This window comes from Ailuropoda melanoleuca, chromosome 8 (assembly GCF_002007445.2).
Source record: "Ailuropoda melanoleuca isolate Jingjing chromosome 8, ASM200744v2, whole genome shotgun sequence".
Taxonomy (NCBI): domain Eukaryota; kingdom Metazoa; phylum Chordata; class Mammalia; order Carnivora; family Ursidae; genus Ailuropoda; species Ailuropoda melanoleuca.
Genome location: NC_048225.1, coordinates 1,835,576 through 1,857,016, shown reverse-complemented (window position 1 = coordinate 1,857,016; position 21,441 = coordinate 1,835,576). Strand labels below are relative to the sequence as shown.

General features: G+C 43.3%; 1 protein-coding gene across 2 annotated transcripts in view; it reads left to right on the top strand.

Moving 5' to 3' along the window:
- Window positions 1-21,441, top strand: part of PDGFD (platelet derived growth factor D) — a 236,855-nt gene that overhangs the window by 142,827 nt on the left and 72,587 nt on the right. Inside the window, exons 2-3 of one of the 2 annotated variants that reach the window (XM_034665655.1) lie at window positions 13,940-14,126; window positions 17,063-17,243. In XM_034665655.1, the coding sequence (XP_034521546.1) occupies window positions 13,940-14,126; window positions 17,063-17,243 (368 nt within the window). Of the gene's footprint in view, window positions 1-13,921; window positions 14,127-17,062; window positions 17,244-21,441 lie in introns of both variants that reach the window. The other variant, XM_034665654.1, reaches the window with a different exon arrangement.

The following is a 21,441-nucleotide window of genomic DNA, read 5'->3' as shown; positions in this document are numbered from 1 at the left end:
ACTCCCTGAGATCTAAGTAAAGGCTTAAGGAGTGATGGACCACTTTGGGTCTTGTCCCAGAAAATATCTTCAGATTGCTTTCTGCTAGTCATGTGAAAGGCTATATTATTAATATATGCTCTCCCAGGGAAGCCAGACAGATGCCGGCACATCACTAGTCATTTTTTCCAAGGAGTGTTCCAATTTTCTGGTGTGAATTATGCCTATTTGAGTTCACGGAAAGATTCCTTTTAACAATGTATGTACACACCATTATCATTCTCAACACTCATTAAATGCTGGTATGATTTGTCCTTTATGAAAGGCCAGACCCTTTTCTCTATGTCATCTGAAAAAGTGATTCTAGATGACTGCATGAGGCCCAAAAGAGAGCAATCTTGCCTTACAAGTGACGTGCGTTTCATATGCCAAGGGTATATTGCTGGTGTCTTAGTAATCACTAAAGGACACTGTGTTAGGGTATTTTCAGGTTTCTAGTTTGACGGTCTGATTCTATCATGGATGGATGGATGGATGGATGGATGGTTGGATAGATAGATAGATAGATATACTCCAAATATACAGCTGTGTCTCAATCATTTCACTTAGTTTTTCCTATCAAAGATACTGTTATTTGCTATTAAATTTTCCCTTTAACAAGAAGGTTACAGAGAGTAAACAGCGTAACCTTACTTGAGGTGAACAACAGTGTCTTCTATCATCTATCAACTCATAAAATTCCCTCATTTGTTCATTTATTTACTCTTGTAACGGACACTCAGTTAATATCCCGTGGATCCTGGGGACTGAGCCTGGGGCTGAGGACTGGAGGTGAGCCTGTCTGTGTGTGGTGAGTGGCCCCGGACTGACTGGGTGTGTAGAGCAAGGAGATGAGGAGCGGAATAGAATCCAGGAAATAGTAACTCATCTGTCCAGTTCTTCCCCCTCCACCTGCTGAACTGCTTACAGAAAGTTGAGGTCTACTATCTAGAAGTGGTTGATACGACTAAGATCGGTCAGTAAACACAGATTAGACCGAATTTGTCTCTGTCATGCATGTAGGGGATTTTCTGTTTCTGAACGTGTGTTAATAATGACGATCAGTGCGTAAGGTTCCTTTGCGCTCTAAACAGACCAGTAAACATTAAGCACGTTGTAGTACTTGAGACACATTTAGTAAATGTCAGCTTTTCGTGAAAATTATTATTTTACTCCAACATTTACAGATATCCTGAAGGACACGTTCATGTGGCGCTACACAACTTTAATTTGCCCAGAGATTTCTTTGACCTGCACAGGAACATCACCCACTGTTTCTGTTACTCCCAAGCAAATATTCATTGAGCAAGTATTGGTTGGCTACCCACTGTGAATAATACTGCTACCTAGCAATTTGTAATCTTGTTGAACAGGTAAGAGGAAACCTAAATGCGGAATGATGACGAGACCTAGAGTATGAGTCAGTGGTAAAGTGAGTGGTGCAAACAAGGTTGTTTCTGCGCCCATGACAGACATTGTTGCTCATTTCCATTTTCCCCACTTAAAAGAGATGCAGGCTCAGAATCCGAGGTTAGTATTGTAGGAGGTCATCACCATTCAAGTTTACCCACTGGGTAAATAAAACCCATTTGCCATCTCTAACAAGACAAGTTTCTAAAGAAGGTCAAGGTCCCTTACTCAAATGTATTTTTCTGACAACTCAGCAGCATTTTTCTTCCTCTAGTCATCAAGGATTCATCTGTGAATTCTCTGCCCCTATCTGTTTCTCTCCCGACCATCTCTCCCACCGCCTCTGCAATGATTTATCATACAAGAACAGTGGGATGTTATCCGGTGTATGGATAGTTTCTGCTACCGAATGGAACACAAAGAGACAAGTCAAGCCTTCACTTCAATGTGGGGGAAGCAGGTAGACCATTGAGGTTGTCACTAGAGCTGCTCATCACTTCCTGGGAGCTGCCTGGCTGGAAATTAGGTCTGGCCTAATCAGCTTTGGCCAGGGATATGTAAACAGAAGCATGTAGAAAACCAATGGGTAATTCTTCCAGTGGGTCATTCTTCCCCTCCTGGAGTCCCCTGCCAGGACTGTTAATATTACGGTCATGATGCCACATGAGCTCGGGTCCCTGAGTGAGAAGGCAGGAAGCAGAGCCCCCCAACCCAATTGGGTGGATATGCTGTTTGAGCAAGAACTCAAACTTTGTTAAAACCAGTGGGATTTAGGCTGGTGCTGTCCAACCTCTCCTGACTAGCACCACTCTGTGACCATGCATAGGGCAAGGCGCGAATCCTTACAGAAGGCTCACCAGCTCAGGTAACAATACTGAAGAGACTTGCCAGCATGAGACCGATAAGCAAACAGAAGGCTGGCTTCATTCTAAAGCGCACCATCCCCTGTAAAACCCAACATGGCTTTAGTAATAGCTTTTGTGGGGAAAACACATCTGCTCTGAAAGCACACAAAACTCTTTTTAAATAACGTGGTAATAGCATGAATTCATCCATAAAAGATATAAACTCTTTTATTTCATTATTGCAGTGGAAGTGGGTTCAAGCCTTTTTTGAACTGAGTCTCAAAAGTCTTCAAGTTATTTCTGTCCTTCAGTATGGAGACATAGCACCGAGGTAACATGACCTTTTTCATAACCTCTGTGTGAGTGTGTCTGTGTGTGTGTGTGTGTGTGTGTGTGTGTGCTTTGCTTAGCTTAGCACTTTTTTGGCCTTAAAAAAATTTTAAGAAAGATTGAGGAGTACTGGGAATCCATCTGCATTTTCTGTTTAGTTAATTGTCGTATCGTGTTTGGCTTAAACGGAAGTTACCAATCACCAGAGCGGACGGTCGAATCTCTTGAAAGCTCCCAGCTTTTGACACTTAGTTCTTTATCACTATCACAATATGTGAATTATTTGCACTAATAACTCCTAGCTTTGACAGTTCTTGGACCTATTCTGAGATATATAATAAGTTCTACTGCCTTTATTTTATTGTCTGAGGTAAGAAGGGAATTTGTTTTCTTAAAGCTCAATGGTAAGTCTAAATTCAGCTTTATATACTTGTATGTCTCTTCTCAGCTTTGGTCCTGTAAAGCACTTGGTTATTTCTTTACAAGAGAATATGGATGAGATATCATTTCTCCATTTTTTATTGTATTTATATTTTTCATTTCTTTTTCCATACTCATTTATATGCACAAAGACATTTTCATTTTAGTGTTCCACTTAATTCAGACTTTATAAAGGCATTTTAAATTACAGTTAAATATCCAAATATAAATTATAATTCATCCATATGTAGTGCTACCAGTGAAAATATCTGAGTTTGAAATCAGATGACTAAATTTAGACAGAAAACTCTGCCCTAACTTGCTCCATTTCCTAAAAGGTGGACACTTACCTTTAACAGTAATCATACAATATTTCCCTATTTTGAAATATTAAAATGTGAAAAAAGAGTTCTGGAATTCAGTGACATTCAGTATTGAAAAATGACTCAGTCTATAAAGAGCACTGAGGCCACGTAACTTAATAAACACGTAAGTATAATTACAGATATACATGATGTGTTCGTGTCTGTTACATGAGAGATAATTAATGCACGTAGCAAATAGAGAAGTATATACAGATCACAAATTACAAGCCATGTGATCCTGAAAGGACCTGCCAGTTAGTTTTCTCTTGGATTTGATGAATCTTTATCAAATGTGATTGGGAAAATGCTCTGTCTTCATCACAAAAATCAAGTTTTTAATCATGAGGATATTTCAAAATCATCTTCTTTGTTCCATACTGTTCAGATTCCAGGCCGTTTTGTTAGACTAATGACTTCTTCCTGAAACTTACTACGTAAAATAACTTCAGAAAATTCTTGTTCTCTGTGAAGACTCGAAGTTCATACTTTCGTCTTCCTTGATGATGTTTGTAAGAATATTAGTTTTCGTATAATCAGTGTTTCCTAGAAAAAAGGTGAGATCTAGTTTTTCCTGGGCATGACTTTTCCTTCTATTTTGCCTTTTATCTTTCTCTATCTTTGAGCTGTGTTTGCGATGATGAAAGCAAATCTTTTTGTCGTTACGATTGTCTTGTTTTCTAGGTGTTAAGTTGGTATAATTGAAAAGGTCTCTTTGATTCTGTAAAACTCTGTGTCATGCCACTCAACATTGCCCTTCCCCATCTGCCGCAGTTCTGAATGTTACTGATTTTTTCCGTGTCTTTCACATGTAAACAACATCACAGCACAAAAAGACTACAGTAGAAGAAAAGAGAATTATTAAGGAGTCAATGAATATGAATTATCTTAATGAGATAAAATGCAGCATAGATATTTTTTGGCAATCTTTATTTTCACTCATTTTAATGTTCTAAATATAGACCCAAACTAATTTTCACTTTACTAGAATTTTACGAATTTCTGTAGTATACCTATAACATAGAAGCTGTTTTGAAGGAGAGAGTATACAGTAGTCCCCCCACCCCATATTTGCGACTTTGCTTTCCCCGGTTTCTGTTACCCCGGGTCATCTGCGGTTGAGAAGCAGACGACCCTCCCTTCTGACGTATAGTTGAAAGGTCAGGAGTAGCTTCAGGCTGTGTCACCGCGCCCACATCGTTCACCTGGCTCCATTTCGTCACCTCACGTCATCCCAAGAAGTGGGAGTACAGTAAGATAGCATGAGAGCCCACATTCACATAACTCTCATCACAGTTTATGGTTACAGTTGTTGTAGGTTATTATTAGTAATTGTTGTTGATCCCTCATTGTACCTCATTTATAAATTAAGCTTTCCCAGAGGTATGCATGTATAGAAGAAACTTAGTGTACGTAGCGTTCAGTACTTTCCATGGTTTCAGGCTTCCCCGGGGTCTTGGAGCAGACGTCCTGTGGGTGGGAGGGGCTCCGGTCATTGCTCAGTGTTCTGTGTTCTGCAATAACACAACAAAACCTTGTGCATTAAAAGATCTGGTGAGGTGAGTAGTAGTAACCATCAGGCCAGTACTTTGAGCATCACGACATTCCTGGTGACTATGTCTGGCAAGCGTCCAAGAAGAATTTAGGGTACTTCTTATTTGTTCTTTGACAGACTCAAATTCTTAAAGAAGAATAATGTTGAGCTCAGGGAATTATCAAGTGATTACTCTCCAGAAACACTCTCCAAATAGTTACTCTGAGGAAGTTTGTTTATAAAACATTAACACTTTGGTTTGTGCCAAAAGGAACTGTAATTAAAAAATAATAATAATACATAACTGGCAGACAACAAACACCCTCCCCCCTGAATCTTCATAAATAGAAAGGTTTTTGTATTAAGGCTGGAGTTCTTAGAAAAATCTCTGCTGGAGAATTCTAAATAGATGTCTGATGTTTAATCAGCTTTGCCCTTGAGATACTTACAAGCAGAATGAGCCCAGGTGACTTGTTTGAGAGCTGATAGGGGATTTGGGAAGACTAGTGTTCACTAGGAACTCATGTCAGGTGTTAACCAAAATGTCTTTAATGACGATGCCCCCCCCCCCAACAGTCCCAGGAAGAATTTAGTTCATTGATTACAAGCTTCGGTGCCTTGGGAAACACTGAGGGGAAAAAAATGTTGAAAATGCTCTCACGCTGATTTTTAAATGAACATTTTTAACGAAGTGTAATTTTCACCTTTAGCAGTTCACATGGTGAGACTCCAACCCGGTGCTTTTTAAGTTAGATAATTTCCCATAAATTATCTCCTAATTAAATTCAATTTCATCCCAATTGTGTGTTTTAGGATCTGTTCTACAAATTGACCTATTCATTTTAAAATGAGAGACTCCCTGCCCTGCCCTCTTTGATATTCTCCACCTCTCCCTCCATTCTTGTTTGTGTCTTCAACAATGCACTGCACTGTGTCTTACTAAGGAAGGTACTATTTTGCATCCTAGGAAGGCTTTCTACTCTCTGTTGTTAGCGGTGGAGGGAGGAGGCAAAGATAATTTGACTTAGCTTTGTAGTAATACTAAGAAGAACACATTAGGCAAGGCACAGACCTGACCCCTGACTGTCTTGCTGAGCGTACTCTTCTAAACTGGGGGCTTGCCCCTGAAGGGAACCCCCGGGGTCCAGTCAGTCACCTGACTCTATATGGTGCTTGATAGATCTGAGCGTGGCCCCCACTTACAGCAGCAAACTCCCCTGCTTTTATTCCAGCATTGTTCTTTTCTTTCTTGGTTCCGGGTTTTCCAGGTGTGGTACAGCCTGGCTGTCATGAACCTGGCGGTTAACAGATTTTGATGGAAATTGTATAGAATAGGAGGAAGGACCATTTCAGTGGAATTCTCCCCAAAATAATCCTTTTATGTTGATGCCAAATATATCCCCCCCAATGTCAGGCCCACAGGCTACATCAAAATTGAATTTCTTAAAATAAAATATTTGGGGCACTCCTGGATGTCTCAGTTGGTTGAAAGTCTGATTCTTGGTTTTGGCTCAGTTCATGATCTCAGCGTCGTGAGATCCAGCCTGGTGTCGGGCTCCCAAGCTTAGCGGGGAATCTGCTTGAGATTCTCTCTCTCCCTCTTCCTCTGCCCCCCACTCTTCACTCTCTCTCTCTCAAAAAAAAAAAAAAAAAAAGGAAAGGAAAATAGTTTGGCATTTTTCAACTTTATTTGATAAAGCTATCCTTTTTCTGTTGTCTTATGTCAAGATACTTCCAGGTTTTAAGAACTCTGAATATGCATTATTTGTGGTAACCATCCATCCGTGTGTATATTTAACAAATATATTTTGAGGGTCTCCATTTGCCCAGACTAGCAAGGCACTGGAATTACAAGGCATAGTCCTTTTCCTCAAGGAATGTAATATTCTGCATATGACTTTTTACTTTTCTGTGAGACTTTCAAAGAAATAATGAAGCACCTTTGAATATTTTCAATTTTTATCTCACTTAGCTTTAAAAAGTGCTAAACATAGAATACATTGTTCCCACATTAAAAGGTTTATTTAAATTCTTCCATAATGTGTTCAGCACAAATCTATGTGCGAAGCAGCTAGCTGTGTGCCTGGGATACTTTTCTAGTCATAAGAAGCAATGATTTTCCCAAATGTGTGTTTGAACAACTTGCTGCAATTACCCAACTGTACTCTCACTTTAGATGACAGAAGACAGCTGCGTATAAAATCACTGTTAGATGGAAAAGTGTCTACCCCATCGAAGATTTGGGATTTCAGATCCCATTGTCCCATCTTTGCCTCGCCCTTGACCACTTAGTGATGGTCAACCCACTGGCAGTTCCATCCCTGTACAAGAAAATTGGTGGGGTGTCATGGACCTTGGACCTGAATGGAATCTTGAGCTCCACATTATGCAGCCCCCTAAAATATCAGTTGAGGAAACAGAAGCCAGAAGGATGACGTGGTGGGTCTAGTCTAATGTTGCCGTGTGTTGTCGTGGGGGAAAGCCACCGGGACCGGAACATGGCAGAGTTAAATTGAAGACTCTTACCCACACCAGCCTTCATTCCTCTGGCTTGCAACAAAGCACTTTAACTCCTCTGTGTTGGTTTCACTACCTGTTAAAGTAACAAAACAAAATTTAATTAAAAAGGAAAAACAGAATGAGCAACGATATTTACTACCTCCCTTTTTGTTACAGAAACTTGTATTTATGATGGACTTACAAAATTAGATTCTTATAAACGATATTGCTCCCTACAAAAATTAAGTAGTCTTATTGTGGTGTTTTAGCAGCAGAAGTGGGGCTGCTTGGTTTATATGTCATTCAGCTGTAGTCTGGGCAAACAGTGTTTCTATGATATATTGAGTAATTATGGCATAGCCATTTTGCAAATGAAATTTTGGAATATATCCCTTTTCATGTGAGGAATTTTCTGCCTCCGGTGACCATTCTTTGCTTTTGTGACTGTCAGGCATGTGCTGGTTCCTGGATGTCTTATGGGGACAGTGGGGGCAAGTGTGTATGCCTGTCCTGTCCCACTGAACTTGTGTGCAGTTGTACCATTGTTTGTTCCTGTGGTCAAGTATTTTAATCCTATTTAACCACTCAACGTTTGGGCTTCATATTTTATGTTGTCATAGGTAATATTATGATCTGAGAAGAAATAAAAGTATTACCAATATTCGTGATTCCATTCCCCCCTAAACATTATGTTATGTGATGATGGATTACCACGTGTATCTGTTGGGACCGGGAATGACTGTGTTCCATGACACAGAGGAAGCTAGATAAAGGGGTGACACCAGGTGCTCTGTGTCGAAGTCAGTAAGACGGGTAGCCTCTCACAGTAGGGTCACTGTGCCCCAGGAAGGATGAACTGCAGGAGGCTCCAAGGTCACAGACAGGAAAGTGAGCGGGAGACAGGCCATCAGCTGGGGAGGTGAGATGAAAGACTGAACTTGAGGTGCACAGTCACAGCGAGGAGGAGCAGAACCAGGTAAGTCAGGAGTCACGAGCAAGATGGTGGAGCTGGGCGGTGCTCAGCCAGGTGGGTGGTTCCCAACCTAGGTGACAGTAGAATCACCTGGACGGCCTATTAAAACGTATAGTACTGGTCTCCACCCCCAGCTTTTCTGGGGTGGCGCCCAGTAATCTGCATTTCTGACAAGCTCCCAGGTGATGTTAATGAGTCTGATTTCGGCACCACACAGAATCACTGCTGTAGGTGAGTCCCAGCGACAAGTGACGGGGCTGCCATGACTCTCCGTGAGCTCCTTTGATACCTGGTTGGATGAGCTGAGTTTGTTTAAAGGATTGGGGACAGAATAGACAAGTAAAAATTTGGCTTTTTTTTTTTTCAGTTGGCTTTTAAAAAAAAGATCACATGCGTAACTCAGAGTTTATGAGGATATAAACTTCCTTCTGAATTAGAATGTAAAGTAAGGCTTATATTCTTGCCATATAAACATACATAGGGTATGATTCTGAGCAAAATAAGTCAATCAGAGAAAGAATTATCCTATGATCTCACTCATGGAATTTAAGAAACAAAATAGAGGAGCATAGGGGAAGGGAGGGAAAAATAAAATGAAATCAGAGAGGGAGGCAAACCATAAGAGACTCTTAACTCTAGGAAACTGTGGGTTGCTGGGGGGGGAAATGGGGTAACTGGGTGATGGGCATTAAGGAGGGCATGTGATGGAATGAGCACTGGGTATTGTATGCAATGGATGAATCACTGAACACTACAACTGAAACTAATGATACATTATATGTTAATTAATTGAACTTAAAAAAAAGAAATTATTCTTTATGAAAAATCATGTGTTTCATCGTTTTGTAGTTTAGCAGCTAGGATAATGCTCTGGTTAAAGGCCGTGCTCTGAAGACGGACTGCCTGGGGTGCTCTGAAGACGGACTGCCTGGGGTCAAATCGTGTCCACCACTAGTTTCGTGCCCTGAGGTCCCAAGCTCCTTAAATTCTCTGAGCTTCCTTTGTGAAGTGAGGATATTTACTAGTTATATAGGGGTCTTGTGAAGATTCCATGAAGGAGCGTAAGTAAACTTACTGGCGTACCTGGCACATTATCATTGCTCCGTAAATGTTCGCTACTCCTGGACACCTAAGCGAATGCTTTCATTCACAAGTGTGCCTTTATATATGACACTTGGTAGTAATCTGGGGTTAAACCTGGTATGTTGCTGTCTGTACTGTAATTCATTATAACTCTTCTGCTAGAAATAGCCCTGAGTCTTCACGAAGTTATAAATTATATGTAAACAGCGTGACTCAAAGGTCAAAGTGGATTACAGATAGCGAAGAATCTAAAATTGCCCCGATGAATGACTAAACTCTACCTCTGAAGCTAATAATACACTGAATGGTAATTAATTGATTTTAAATTAAAACAAAATAAATAAATAAATAAAACTGCCTCTAGCACATTTCCGACTGAGAAGGAAGGGCACCTTCTATGGCATAGGGGTTAAAAGCATCAAGTCTGGGACCGGATCTTCGGCCCCGGTCATGATCTCAGGGTCCTGGGATGGAGTTCTGCATTGGGGTCCCTGCTCACTGTGGACTCCGCTTCTCCTTCTGACTCTACTGCTCCCCCTGCTTGTGTGTGTGTGTGTGTATATATATATATATATTATTTATTTTATATATTATAGGCATTTCATGTATAACCCAAGTTAGTGCTTTGAAGACAATCTAGCCTTTAATGATGTTCTACTGGAAAACTAGTACCTTTCTTGCAGAAATCTGTACACCGTGTCAGGGACTTGTGGTCTTTTCTCCGTGCATCATCCCTTGGTCTTGCTCCTACATTTGACAGTGTTGACCACTCAGTTTTTGCACCTGTCCCGTTCCTGATTAGTTGGCGTAGACACGCACTGCTGTGGGTCCGTGTGTCTGATGTCCCTGGGCGTGTGCGCCAGAGCCCAAGTCCTGGGAGGGCTGTGTTCCCAAGGCTCCTCTTCGTCCTCTTGGCCCTCACCACACATCTGCCATGTCCCAGCACAGATCTGGGTCCTGTCCCCAGAAGCCTGCTGAAGTTTGCACTGGAATTCCTTCTCACTACATCGAAACTGAGCTCCCAGTGTCGCCGTGTGTCAGTGTCACCGCTGGGCTCAGGCCTTGGATCAGCCCATGGCTGCTACCTCGGACTCAGCCCTTCACATTCCTTTCCTTAACGGCAAGTTCTTCTTGGTTTTTCCCCTGACGTGGACTCACTGTGCCCCATCCTTCTAGGTCAGACCCTGATGACTACTGCCTCGGAGATGTTCCCCCAGCAGGTGCTGGTCCCCTGTTCATCTTCTTCAGCACCCCCAAGACTTTGCCCTTTTCAGAGCCTTCCCGTGTCCACTTCTATCGAGTGCAAGTACTTCTGCCTGGCTGTCAAGACTGTCTGTCATTTACCTTTAAAGCCTGCAGGTCCCCCCACCTGCCCTGTGTCCCACCTGGTCCCACTCGGACTCCTCTCCAGATCTAGTTGTTTGCACATGTCTTTGCAGGATCCCACACCCACACCTTGTACTCACCACCCTCGCCCTGTAGCTCTCCCTGCCTCCAGCAACCACGCGTTACACTCAGCGCTTCCCGTTCCTCTGTGTGTGGCCTACGTACCGTGCACGCTGTGCGCCAGCTTTGCTTCTCAGGGCCACAGACACAGGGACTGTTCTTTAAGCATTCTGAAATTACAGCCAGATGTAACATAGCATCTGGACTCTTAAAAGCACACAACCACTGATAGTACCCCCAAAAGACCAGACAGAAAACGGGCCGCTCCTACCTCTTATTTGATAAATGAGCAATGTGAGCACAGATGCAGGTTGTTAAATGTAGTAGTTATATATTTAGACTTACGGTTACCTTCTGTTCATGGCAAGTGGTTATCTAGTTACTATTTACACCGATAAATGTTTTATTTTATAATAGATTTGCTTTTGATTAAAAATATTAATTTAGAGGGGCGCCTGGGTGGCTTAGTCTGTTAAGCATCCGACTCTTGATTTCGGCTCTTAAATTCTTGATCTCGAGGTGTGAGATTGAGCCCTGCACCGGGCTCCACTCAGCGGGGAGTCTGCTTGGGATTCTTTTTCTCCCTCTCCCTCTGTCCCTCCCTCCCACCCACTTGTGAATGCACACCTGCTCTCACTCTCTAAAAAAGAAGTTAACTTAGAGAAATATTAAGCAAATAATAGCACTCAGGGTAAGGAAATACGGCACCAATTGTAAAGGTAAAACTCTGGTGATAGAAGGGTTGAAAACACTGCAAAACATTGTGTTTACAGTCTGCACCGAATTAGTGATTGTTGATTGACTGGCTGATAGTTTGCTTCCCTCTTCCTAGCAGACAGCCCTCACTCATTTCCTGTAAGCCCCCTATGCAATGACCAAACAGGTAATTTTCATGGCTCCATTTTCAGCACAAGGTCCAGGGAAGAGAGGAGGGAAGGGTCAGCCAGGAGACATGTGTGTTGGCCCCTGGGAGGCTGTCTGTGGCTGAGCGCTCTCGAGGTGGCCGCAGAGCCAGAGCTGTCACTCATGTCCTGGTTTCCAGAGGCCAGCTCCGGTCAGCCCTCCGAGCCCCTCCAGCACTGTCTCTCCCACGCAGAAGTGAACTGGCAAGCACAACGTGTTCAACGCTGAACGAGTAAAAACTATATATATATAGAGAGAGAGAGAGAGAGAGAGAGTAATTCCTGTCCGCACAGGAACATTTGTGAAAGGGAGAGAAGCTTTGACAGGTCATGTGCTTCTTCCCTCTTCCTTCTGTTCTGTGGGAAGCTTTGCCAGCCACCCTGGGCACCCCCACCTTCCGGTGGTTTCCACCAGCAATTTAAGCCTCCCTGACCAGGCTCGCTGAATTACAGGCCCTCAAAGTAAACCCTCTGTGGGAGAACGCAAATAGACTGTGGCAGGAGGCCCACTAATGGCAGGGCCTAAACAGCCAAAATCTAAAATGCAAAGAGCTCTGGATAGTGGGAAAGATATAAAAACAGACCTACCCAGAGTGAGGTCAGAGTTCACAGGTGAAGGGCGCAGCACCTGCGAGACTGTCCTTCAGACACCAGCTGCAGATTTGGGGGGGGGTGCCCGTCAACCTGTACTTCTTACCAACTGGCTATAGATTCAGGGTCCCCCACAAACCCATCTGGTTTGAAACTTTGCAAGAATGACATGCAGAACTCAAGAAAGTGCTATTGTTACAATTATAATTTTACTGTTAAGTTTACCATACAGAGTACCAGTCAGGACCAGCCAGATGAGGAGACACATGAGATGAGGTCTGGGACGGTCCTAGGCATGATGCATTCCTGTCCTCAGGACGGGTCACCTCCTAGCACATCCATGTGTAAACCAGAGTTTCTGTCGGGCTTTCATTCTGCAGGTGTGACTGATGGGACCCTGACAGTGCCCCTACGTTCCAGGGAGGGGTGGGAGGTCAGGCTGACGTCAGGGCTCCAAGCCCTAACCCCCTAACCACAGGGCTGGTCTTACTGTCTAGCCAGCCACTGTCCTGAAACTGTTCAGGGGCCCACGGTTGGTTAATTACCTCATTGGTATAACAGTAGAGATAAAATAGTAGAATAACAAAGACCCTTCTGTCCCCGCGGACATTCTAAGGGGTTAGGAGTTCCCTCTCAGCAACCCAGGACAAAGACCAGACAAGTTCTTTATGATACAATACACAGAAAATAGAATAAGAATCAGGCCTTTAAGGGCACCTGGGTGGCTCAGTCAGTTAAGCGTCTGCCTTTGGCTCAGGTCATGATCCCGGGGTCCTGGGATCCAGCCCATGTTGGTCTCCCTGCTCAGTGGGGAGTCTGCTTCTCCCCCTCCCGCTCCCCCTACTTGTGCTCTCTCTCTCTCTCCTTAAATAAATAAAATTTTTAAAAAAGGAACAAGAGAAAGAATCAGGCCTCCAAGTCACCAAAAACTAAGGCAAAGAAATAATGATTTTTATGATGGAGAAACCACCGGACCATGCTGTTTGAATTAAAAATAAGTGGTCACCGACCACTGTCAGGGTCTTGCGTGTGTTTCGCGCACGTGCTCATGCACGCGGTGGTGTTTACTGAGTTCCACTGTGCCCGTCACTGAAGCTATGCGGTCACACTGTCAGGGTGAAGAGAAAAAGAAAAAAACAGTTTTTTTTTTTTTTGGTAAAGTGGAAGAAGGGAAGGAGGAACTATTTGAAATTATTTCCATATTTTAATATTGATCTAAATAAACCCAGGTTCTGAGGTAATTGTTCGTTTTCCTCGTCACGAGTTATGTTAAAGGAGGTGTCCAAGTACGGACTGTCCCGCAGGCTGTGTGGGCCTGTGGGAACCTGGGAGGTGGGGGCCATAGAAGGAACGTGGATGACACTGGTTTAACCCCAAGGCTGCCGTTTGGTCTTCTGTTAGACAAAATCAAGACGTGCTTTAAAATGTGATGTTTTTAAACTGTTGTTTGTTTGCTTTCTTGTAACTGGAGCAACCTACTAATCTCTACCAGTTGTGACTACTAACAGAGAGCAATCACCTCACAGACTTGTACCGAAGAGACGAGACCGTCCAGGTGACAGGCAGCGGCCACCTGCAGAGTCCTCGCTTCCCCAGCAGCTATCCCAGGAATCTGCTCCTCACTTGGCGGCTCCGTTCCCGGGAGAACACAAGGATACAGCTCGCCTTCGACCACCGGTTCGGACTGGAGGAAGCCGAGAATGACATCTGTAGGTAAGTGGGGAGAGGACACTTCAGGGGCACCTTCCAGGGGAAGAGGAGACGGACTAAAGGCCTCACCCCCGACCTCCCTTAGGGGCCCCCTGCACCTGACCAGGGTGTGTCGTCCCCCTTCTTTTCCAAAAGCCCTTTGTGTCCGCCCTGGCAGACAGAATACACTGCAGTGTGGACCGCTGGGTTCCACAGGGGTTCCCTGGTGCCTCTCACAGAAACACAGGCCCAAGACTGCCAGAGAAGGGGGCCCCGGAGACCCCTGTCCCACCAGGCCCCGAGCAGCCTTTGTGAGCAGGTGGACGTGTGCGGTGTCCCACGTCCCCCATGGCCACGTCAGTGGCTCGTGGACAAGCTTGCCATGGGCTTACAAAGCGTCCGGCCCTGCTCAGCTCCAGGAGCTCAGCCAGGCTGCTGTAAGGGATGGTCCTGGTCTCCCCCAACGCTGGGCGAGGGTGATGGCGAGGACCGTGTCAGGGCCTTACCCCGAAATCACAGGCCTCAGATCTGTGTGAGGAAGAACCGGGAACCCCAGGGTCTGTTTCCTGTCCTTCCTGGGTCAGCAGTAGATGAAAACTGTGTTTGATCTTCTCCCTTCCAAGCATTTTTATCCCAGAAAGCCCTGGCTGCTCTCTGAATCGTCTGCTCCCAGCATCACAGTCACTTAATTAGCATGTATGAGGCCAGGGAGGGTTTTGTTTGCTTCCTGTACGTTACTGCACGCGCACTCCTTCTCCATGGCCGATGCCCTGCTGAAATGCTGACTCCTTTCAGCAGCTTTATTTCCCTTTGAATCATAAAAAGGGTGCCTCGGATTTGGCTGTCCTTTGTTGCACGTTTATTATGCTGACAGCTTTTATGATGTGGCTGTTTTTTTCAAGAATAACAGCAGCAACGATTACTTTCTAGGACCACAGAGGGTAATGTATGCCAGAAAGCAGAGACAAATACATGCAGAAGAGCCGGTTAATATTTACAAAGAGAACACACTCCAGCAGATCTCGTGTCTTTTCAACCTTGAAAAGGGAGAACTCGTTTTCTCTGCTGGAAAAAGAGATGGTGGGAGACTTTTTTTTTTTTTTTGAGATTGGAGAAGGTGATGATGACCCATCCAGGAAGACAGGTCTCCGCTACTGAGCTGGAGTGTTGATCCTGGTAGGGAGTGAGCTCTCTCACACCCAGGCCTTGAAAGTACAAGATGCTTGGGTGGTTTCCTTTCTTGACCCTTCATCAAAATCCGGTTGCTTCTCCAAATTTATGGAGGCAGGTGGAGGAGTAAGAAGTGGGAAAGGAGAGAGGAAGATGGGAAAGAGACAGGCCAGAGCCTCAGACCCTCCCAAAGAATTAAAGTGATGCTCTCTTGACTTCATCCAGAGTAAAAATTACCCTGATGTTGTATTTTCCAAAAAAAAAAATGAAAGTGACCTATAGTGTTATTATCAGAGTTTCACATATACTCATGCTTTGTGCAGTAACTATGATTTACACATATTGTGTATAAAATGAAATGCAATTGATTTCCTACCATCTGTTCCAAAGCCTCCTTGATGTTTACACTGTAATATTTTATTGCTTGAATAATGATTCTTTGTGAGTGCTTTTCACCTTCCAAGCACCATATAAACATTAAGTAATTAATTTACACAGCACCCAAGAGATATCCAGCCAGTAAATTCATATAAACCTCTCATTTTGCTCATAAGGAAACTGAGGCAAAGGACTTCAGGGCCTTGTAAGTCACTTCAGTGAAAGGTAGTGATGATGCTCATACTGGATAAGTTGGGTGGTGATAAGTAGGATAAGTGGGGGATAAGTTCACCCACTCCTGAGATTGCTCTGCCCAATCCATAAGAGCTCTGCGGCGGATTTTCCTCCCATTCACCTGTGATGTTTCTCACGCTCATTCCTTTTGGCAGTCGCGACAGAAACCCCGCAGTGTGTTGAGACTGCAGCCGCTGCTCATCCCGAGTGTGCATCCCCTGAACTGTGATGTTAGCATCCCAAGTCCTCTGGGGCGAGGTAGAGACAGATGCCCAGAACTGAAAATCAGGTAGTTCAGCTCACCGAGTAGACTGTCCCAAGAGTTGGGGCGTCTGCAAATGAGGGAGATGATCCCTGGAAGATGTACATTCCGTGACTGAGGATGTTCTGTCGTGTGATGGAAAGGTTATATGGAACAGTTAGGGAGAGACTTTCCCACGTCCTTAACCTTGGCGTTCCATGCATCTCTGCCCAACGTCAGAGCTGAAACTGTGGCCGTCAGCGCATTCACACGCTGGCTTAGGAAGCCCAGGTATTTCCGGTAGTGGTTAGGGCACATCCCTCCCCAAAGTCTTAATGCTTTTCGCTATGATAACTGTCCTATTTTATGATATGATCCTTCCAAAAGGCAGCCTCCAAAAAGAGAAAATAGTGATTTATTTTACCATGTATTTTTTGCAATGAGATGATGTAATGTAATGTTGATTCTATATGCTGTATAGATATTAGAGGCCATTTCTTAAGGGAGCATGAACGTGGTGAATTAATTCAAAGTGGGAATTTGTTTGAAAAACTTTTTATAGTAAATATTTGGACATATAACTAGATCTGTGTCTCCAAAAATAGGACAATAGATGACAATAGATTATGGTTACTAGTTTTCCCCAGAAACCCTTATAAGCCTTATGCTCACAAAGTGGCCCATTTGGATTACAGATGATTTGGGAATACTCATGGCTACACATGCATAAGTTTTCTTTCAGATTATTGAAGTTTGATTTTGAAAAACTTAATCCAAGAAACTAGCTTTCCTTTCAAACTTTCAATGGGCTTTAACTTCCATTTTTGCTGGTAGGTCATGAGAAGTCACTTGCGTTAGTTTTAATTTCTGAGTGGAAGTATGAATTTCAAAGTCTACTGTAACCAAAACACGTCTATTTATGTCAAATTGAAACTAGGTATGATTTTGTGGAAGTTGAAGATATATCTGAAACCAGTACCGTGATTAGAGGACGGTGGTGTGGACACAAGGAAGTTCCTCCAAGGATCACATCAAGAACAAACCAGATTAAAATAACATTCAAGTCTGATGACTACTTTGTGGCTAAACCTGGATTCAAGATTTATTATTCTTTTGTGGTAAGTAGCCTAAACCACCCTGTGATTAAAAGCAGACACTGGTTTCATGAAGTATAGAGATATTTTCTGTGATTAAATGCGGTGGCGTGAGGGTGAACTTTATTAATTCTCGGTGGTGTGCTGTGTTCCTTACCTCACGGCCAGCACGGTAAGGCTTTCTTTGGTAAGGAACGCTGTTGTGGTTCGATTAAGTCAGCCCTTGGGTCCATACCTTTTGAAAGGAAGCATGGTAATTAGAAAAAGTAAAAGAGTTGATTGTAAAGCAGTATTTCCTTGATTCAGCTGAAGTAGGATACACGTACAGCCAAAAAAGGCATTTGAGAGTTGACCATCTTTGGGTCAAAAAGTTGTCTGTGTAATTCCAGCCACAGAGAAGGGTCTGAGTGATTTTAGTTTAAATCCGGATCCAAACTGGGGAAGGGTCTGTGTTCGGATCACAGAGCCTCAGAGTTAGCCAGCATCTTGACGATCGCGGTGCCAGAGTGCGGACCCCGGCGTTGCACACTGTTCGCTACACTTGTGCTTATGTGTGATCTCACCTCTCCTTCAACGCGCCAGCTGCCATTCCCAGCTCTAAGTGGTTCCGACTGGTAGAAATTGCTCAGCTCTTACTGAGTCAAATCTACATTGTTGTTAATTTTGGTTGTTGGGTTACATGCTGCCAGGTGTCTACTTTACTCAGACTGTCATTACTAAGACCCTGGAAAGTTCCTGCTCGTTGTGAGACGCTCTGATAGGTGTCATGGCTGAAAGGTGAGCAGGACAGACAAGGTTCTTGAACCCCTGGGGGCTTATAATCTGGTAGGGACGACAGTTATAAAGCCGTGGGGAGTGAGAACGATGAGTAATGACACAGAAGTACTGGGCTCTTTGGGTTAAGCTCGGGGAGACACTGGGATAATCTTACCTACACGCCGTCTTAGATATCCATGAACCCTTCGTGTTCATAGCATGTTGCCTTTTCTTTTCCCACAAACACATTTTATTCCCATCCAGCTTGACTCTGTCCCTTTTCAAAGTATGGCTATCAGAGTCAGACACAGCACCACGAATGGAGTCAGTCTGTGCTTTTGCTCCCCTCTTGTGAGTTAAATTTAGAATGGGAAAAAAACCTGGCTTTTTATATCTGATGTAGGCGGTTGTTTTTTGTTTTGTTTTTTATTTTTGCATTCTAGTGAGTTATGAAACACTAAGTGAATTCCACATCAGAATAAATGAAAAAATAGCATCAGGTGAGACTGGTTCCGGTTTTAATTTGAAAATAATCCATCAAGCAAGATTTACATTATTGCAAACATACGGTGCTGCTCAGAATTAAAAATGAAGAAACTTTGGTTTCTACATTTCTTTCTTTTCATGTGTCTAGTGGTGCATCTGTTCTCTGCTGTTCACGGACAAAGCAGGGTTGGCATGTTGGAGTGATGACGGATAGGCTTAGTGGGGGACCTTTTTGCCCTTAAAATACCAAGCACTCTTCCTGCTAATGGATATACTTTTCTTTTTATTATGTTATATTCGTCACCATACAGTATGTCATTAGTTTTTGATGTCATGTTCCATGATTCATTGTTTGCATATAACACCCAGGGCTCCATGCAATGTGTGCCCTCCTTAATACTCATCACCAGCCTATCCCAACACCCCCCTCCTCAAAACCCTCAGTTTGTTTCCCGGAGTCCATAGTCTCTCATGCTTCATCTCCCTCTCTGATTCCCTCCCTTCATTTTTCCCTTCCTTCTCCTAATGTCCTCCATACTAGTCCTTATGTTCCACAAATAAGTGAAACCATACGATAATTGTCTTTCTCTGCTTGACTTATTTCATTTAGCATAATCCCCTCCAGTTCCATCCATGTCGATGCAAATGGTGGGTATTCATCCTTTATAATGGATATACTTTTTGTAGAACTTTGGTTATGGCTAAATTGAATGGTCCATAAGTCAGTTAGAAATACCCTAACTCTAATACAGTGTCTCTAAGGCAAAATAATTCCTTTTGTATTTTTGTTTTGTTTTGCTTTGCTTTTGTAGAAAAGACAGTACAGGTATGGATTTAGGGGAGAGTGGCTTCTGTTGGAGGTGTTTGCGGTTATAGGACAGGCTCATCACTCATTTACTTGCCGGTGGTAAGTGACATACTGAATAGCCTCTGTAGTCGGAATGGAAACCGGCATCCCTCCCTTTCCTTACTCATTCACCTCCACCAGGACACTCAATTATGTGTTTTAGGAATGATGATAGTAATCGCTCCTTTGTGTATTTCCTTGCCGACCCCTTGGTCTGCATTTGTCGAGAATAGCTCCAGGCACCTTTTCTGCTCCTAAAGGCTTCTGGCACTACATATGGTCACCTGGAGCCAAAGTGCTTTGGTGGATGGATCCCAAAAGGTAGAATGAGCTTGCCCTTCAGGTGTGTATAGACTGTAGATCTCTGTGGCTTTTGATAAGACTTCCATTTGAGTCTTGCTCGAGAGGTATAGAACATCACTGTGGCTTGAGCAGGGTGTTGGGAAGATCATTTTATTTGTGTTTAAGTTGTACTTGCAGAGACTTTAGAGCACTCTTTATAAAGTCAGACCCTGCAGGGACCGGGCTTAAAGCCTAAAGTTGGCCGACTGTAAGCTAAGACGGAGATGGGGGATTAAAAATAGCAAACCCTCTCTAAGTGTATTTAAATTATTATTTTTACACTGTTGCGCAGACCCGCAAAACTTCTAAGGGTCGGAAGCAGCTGTTTCGGAAACCCTACTTTCAGGCATGGTAGGTTCTAGGGACGTTTGAGCCTGAGAATGGTTCCTGAGGAGTCAGAGTGCTCCAGGAAGATGGCAAGTAGCCATCTCGATAGGTCACGACCACCTCCCTTCTCATCTCTCCCTTTTCACTCTCCACTTCCCATGGAACATCTTTCTTCCTCATACCTCAGTGACTCCCCAGGTGTACAGGGACATTCTCTGGGGCTGTAAGTAACAGGTGCCCAGGACCACAAGAGCCCTGTGCACTGGAATCAAATCTACATGGTCTCTGCTCAGAATGTGTTTGGAATACCAAGTCCAGTGTACATCTTTAGTCAATTTTTCATTCCAGAAAAGGGTGGGAGACTAATGGTTAACATCAGGATCACTTATTTTTGTTTAGGAGGGGTTCCTGTATTACAATTTTGTTTGATATGCTTGGAATTTGATCTTCCACCTTGTCCTACAGCCCCTGTCACAGTCTGTCTTAGAGAAGGCAGCACTGCCCCATGGGACCAGTTTCACGGTAAAGCTCCCTTTGGGTTGAATAAGGTTTCCCTACTTATTAATGGTCTGATATTAAACAAGCCTCTTGCCCTTTGCTTTTACATCTATAAAAGGAGGATGAAAATTGGAGTTCATTTAGTGCCATGCCTCGTGGTCAATAATGATTCTACATTTACCGTCACTAATTGTGTGTGTCTCTTCCAGATTAATGGTGTTAAAAATAATTCAACTGAGTAAATTTTACAGATTCTGTTGGCTTTATTCCATGATTCACTTATCAGACAATGTCCAGTCTAGCAGAGAGGAAGGGGCTCCGAGGAGCTGTGCAAACAGAAAGACTTTTATAGGCAGAAGGGAGTAGAAATGAGGAAATTACATATGCAAAAAACTGAGTTCATCACTGAAAGGTTACTTTTCCTTGGAAGACAGCAGGGGCCTATCAGGCAGATTGTATAGCTAGTGTTGATGAGGAGATTTCTGATTGGTTTAAGATTCTGTTTTTGGGAAAGCCAACACTAGAATTAAGTCTCAGTTTGGTAACATGGGGCTTAACATAAGTGACTCCATTTTAAGCCTGTTGTCTTATTTTCAGCAATGGTAATGAACTGTTCAAGGGTAGGACAAGTGCATTCCTGTGTGTATTCTACGCATACCTTCTACATGGCTAGCTAGTGTATTTGCTGAGTTGACTCTGTCCTGTTAAATTATGGCTCAATAGAACTGCCTAATTTCATTTTTTGCTATCCTGTTCAGCCTTCTTTCCTTAATTTTTACTCTACTGAGGAGAATAGATTAACTTCAGAGGGGATAATTGTTTTCAAATACTTGTTAGCAAGATGTGATTGTCTAAATAAATGAGGCTCTCCCGCCTCAAATCCAGTTTGTTGGGGAATGAATGGATGGGTCATCAGGAATCTTTTTTTGAAGACCATTAAGTAGGTTATTGGAAAGGTATCCCAAC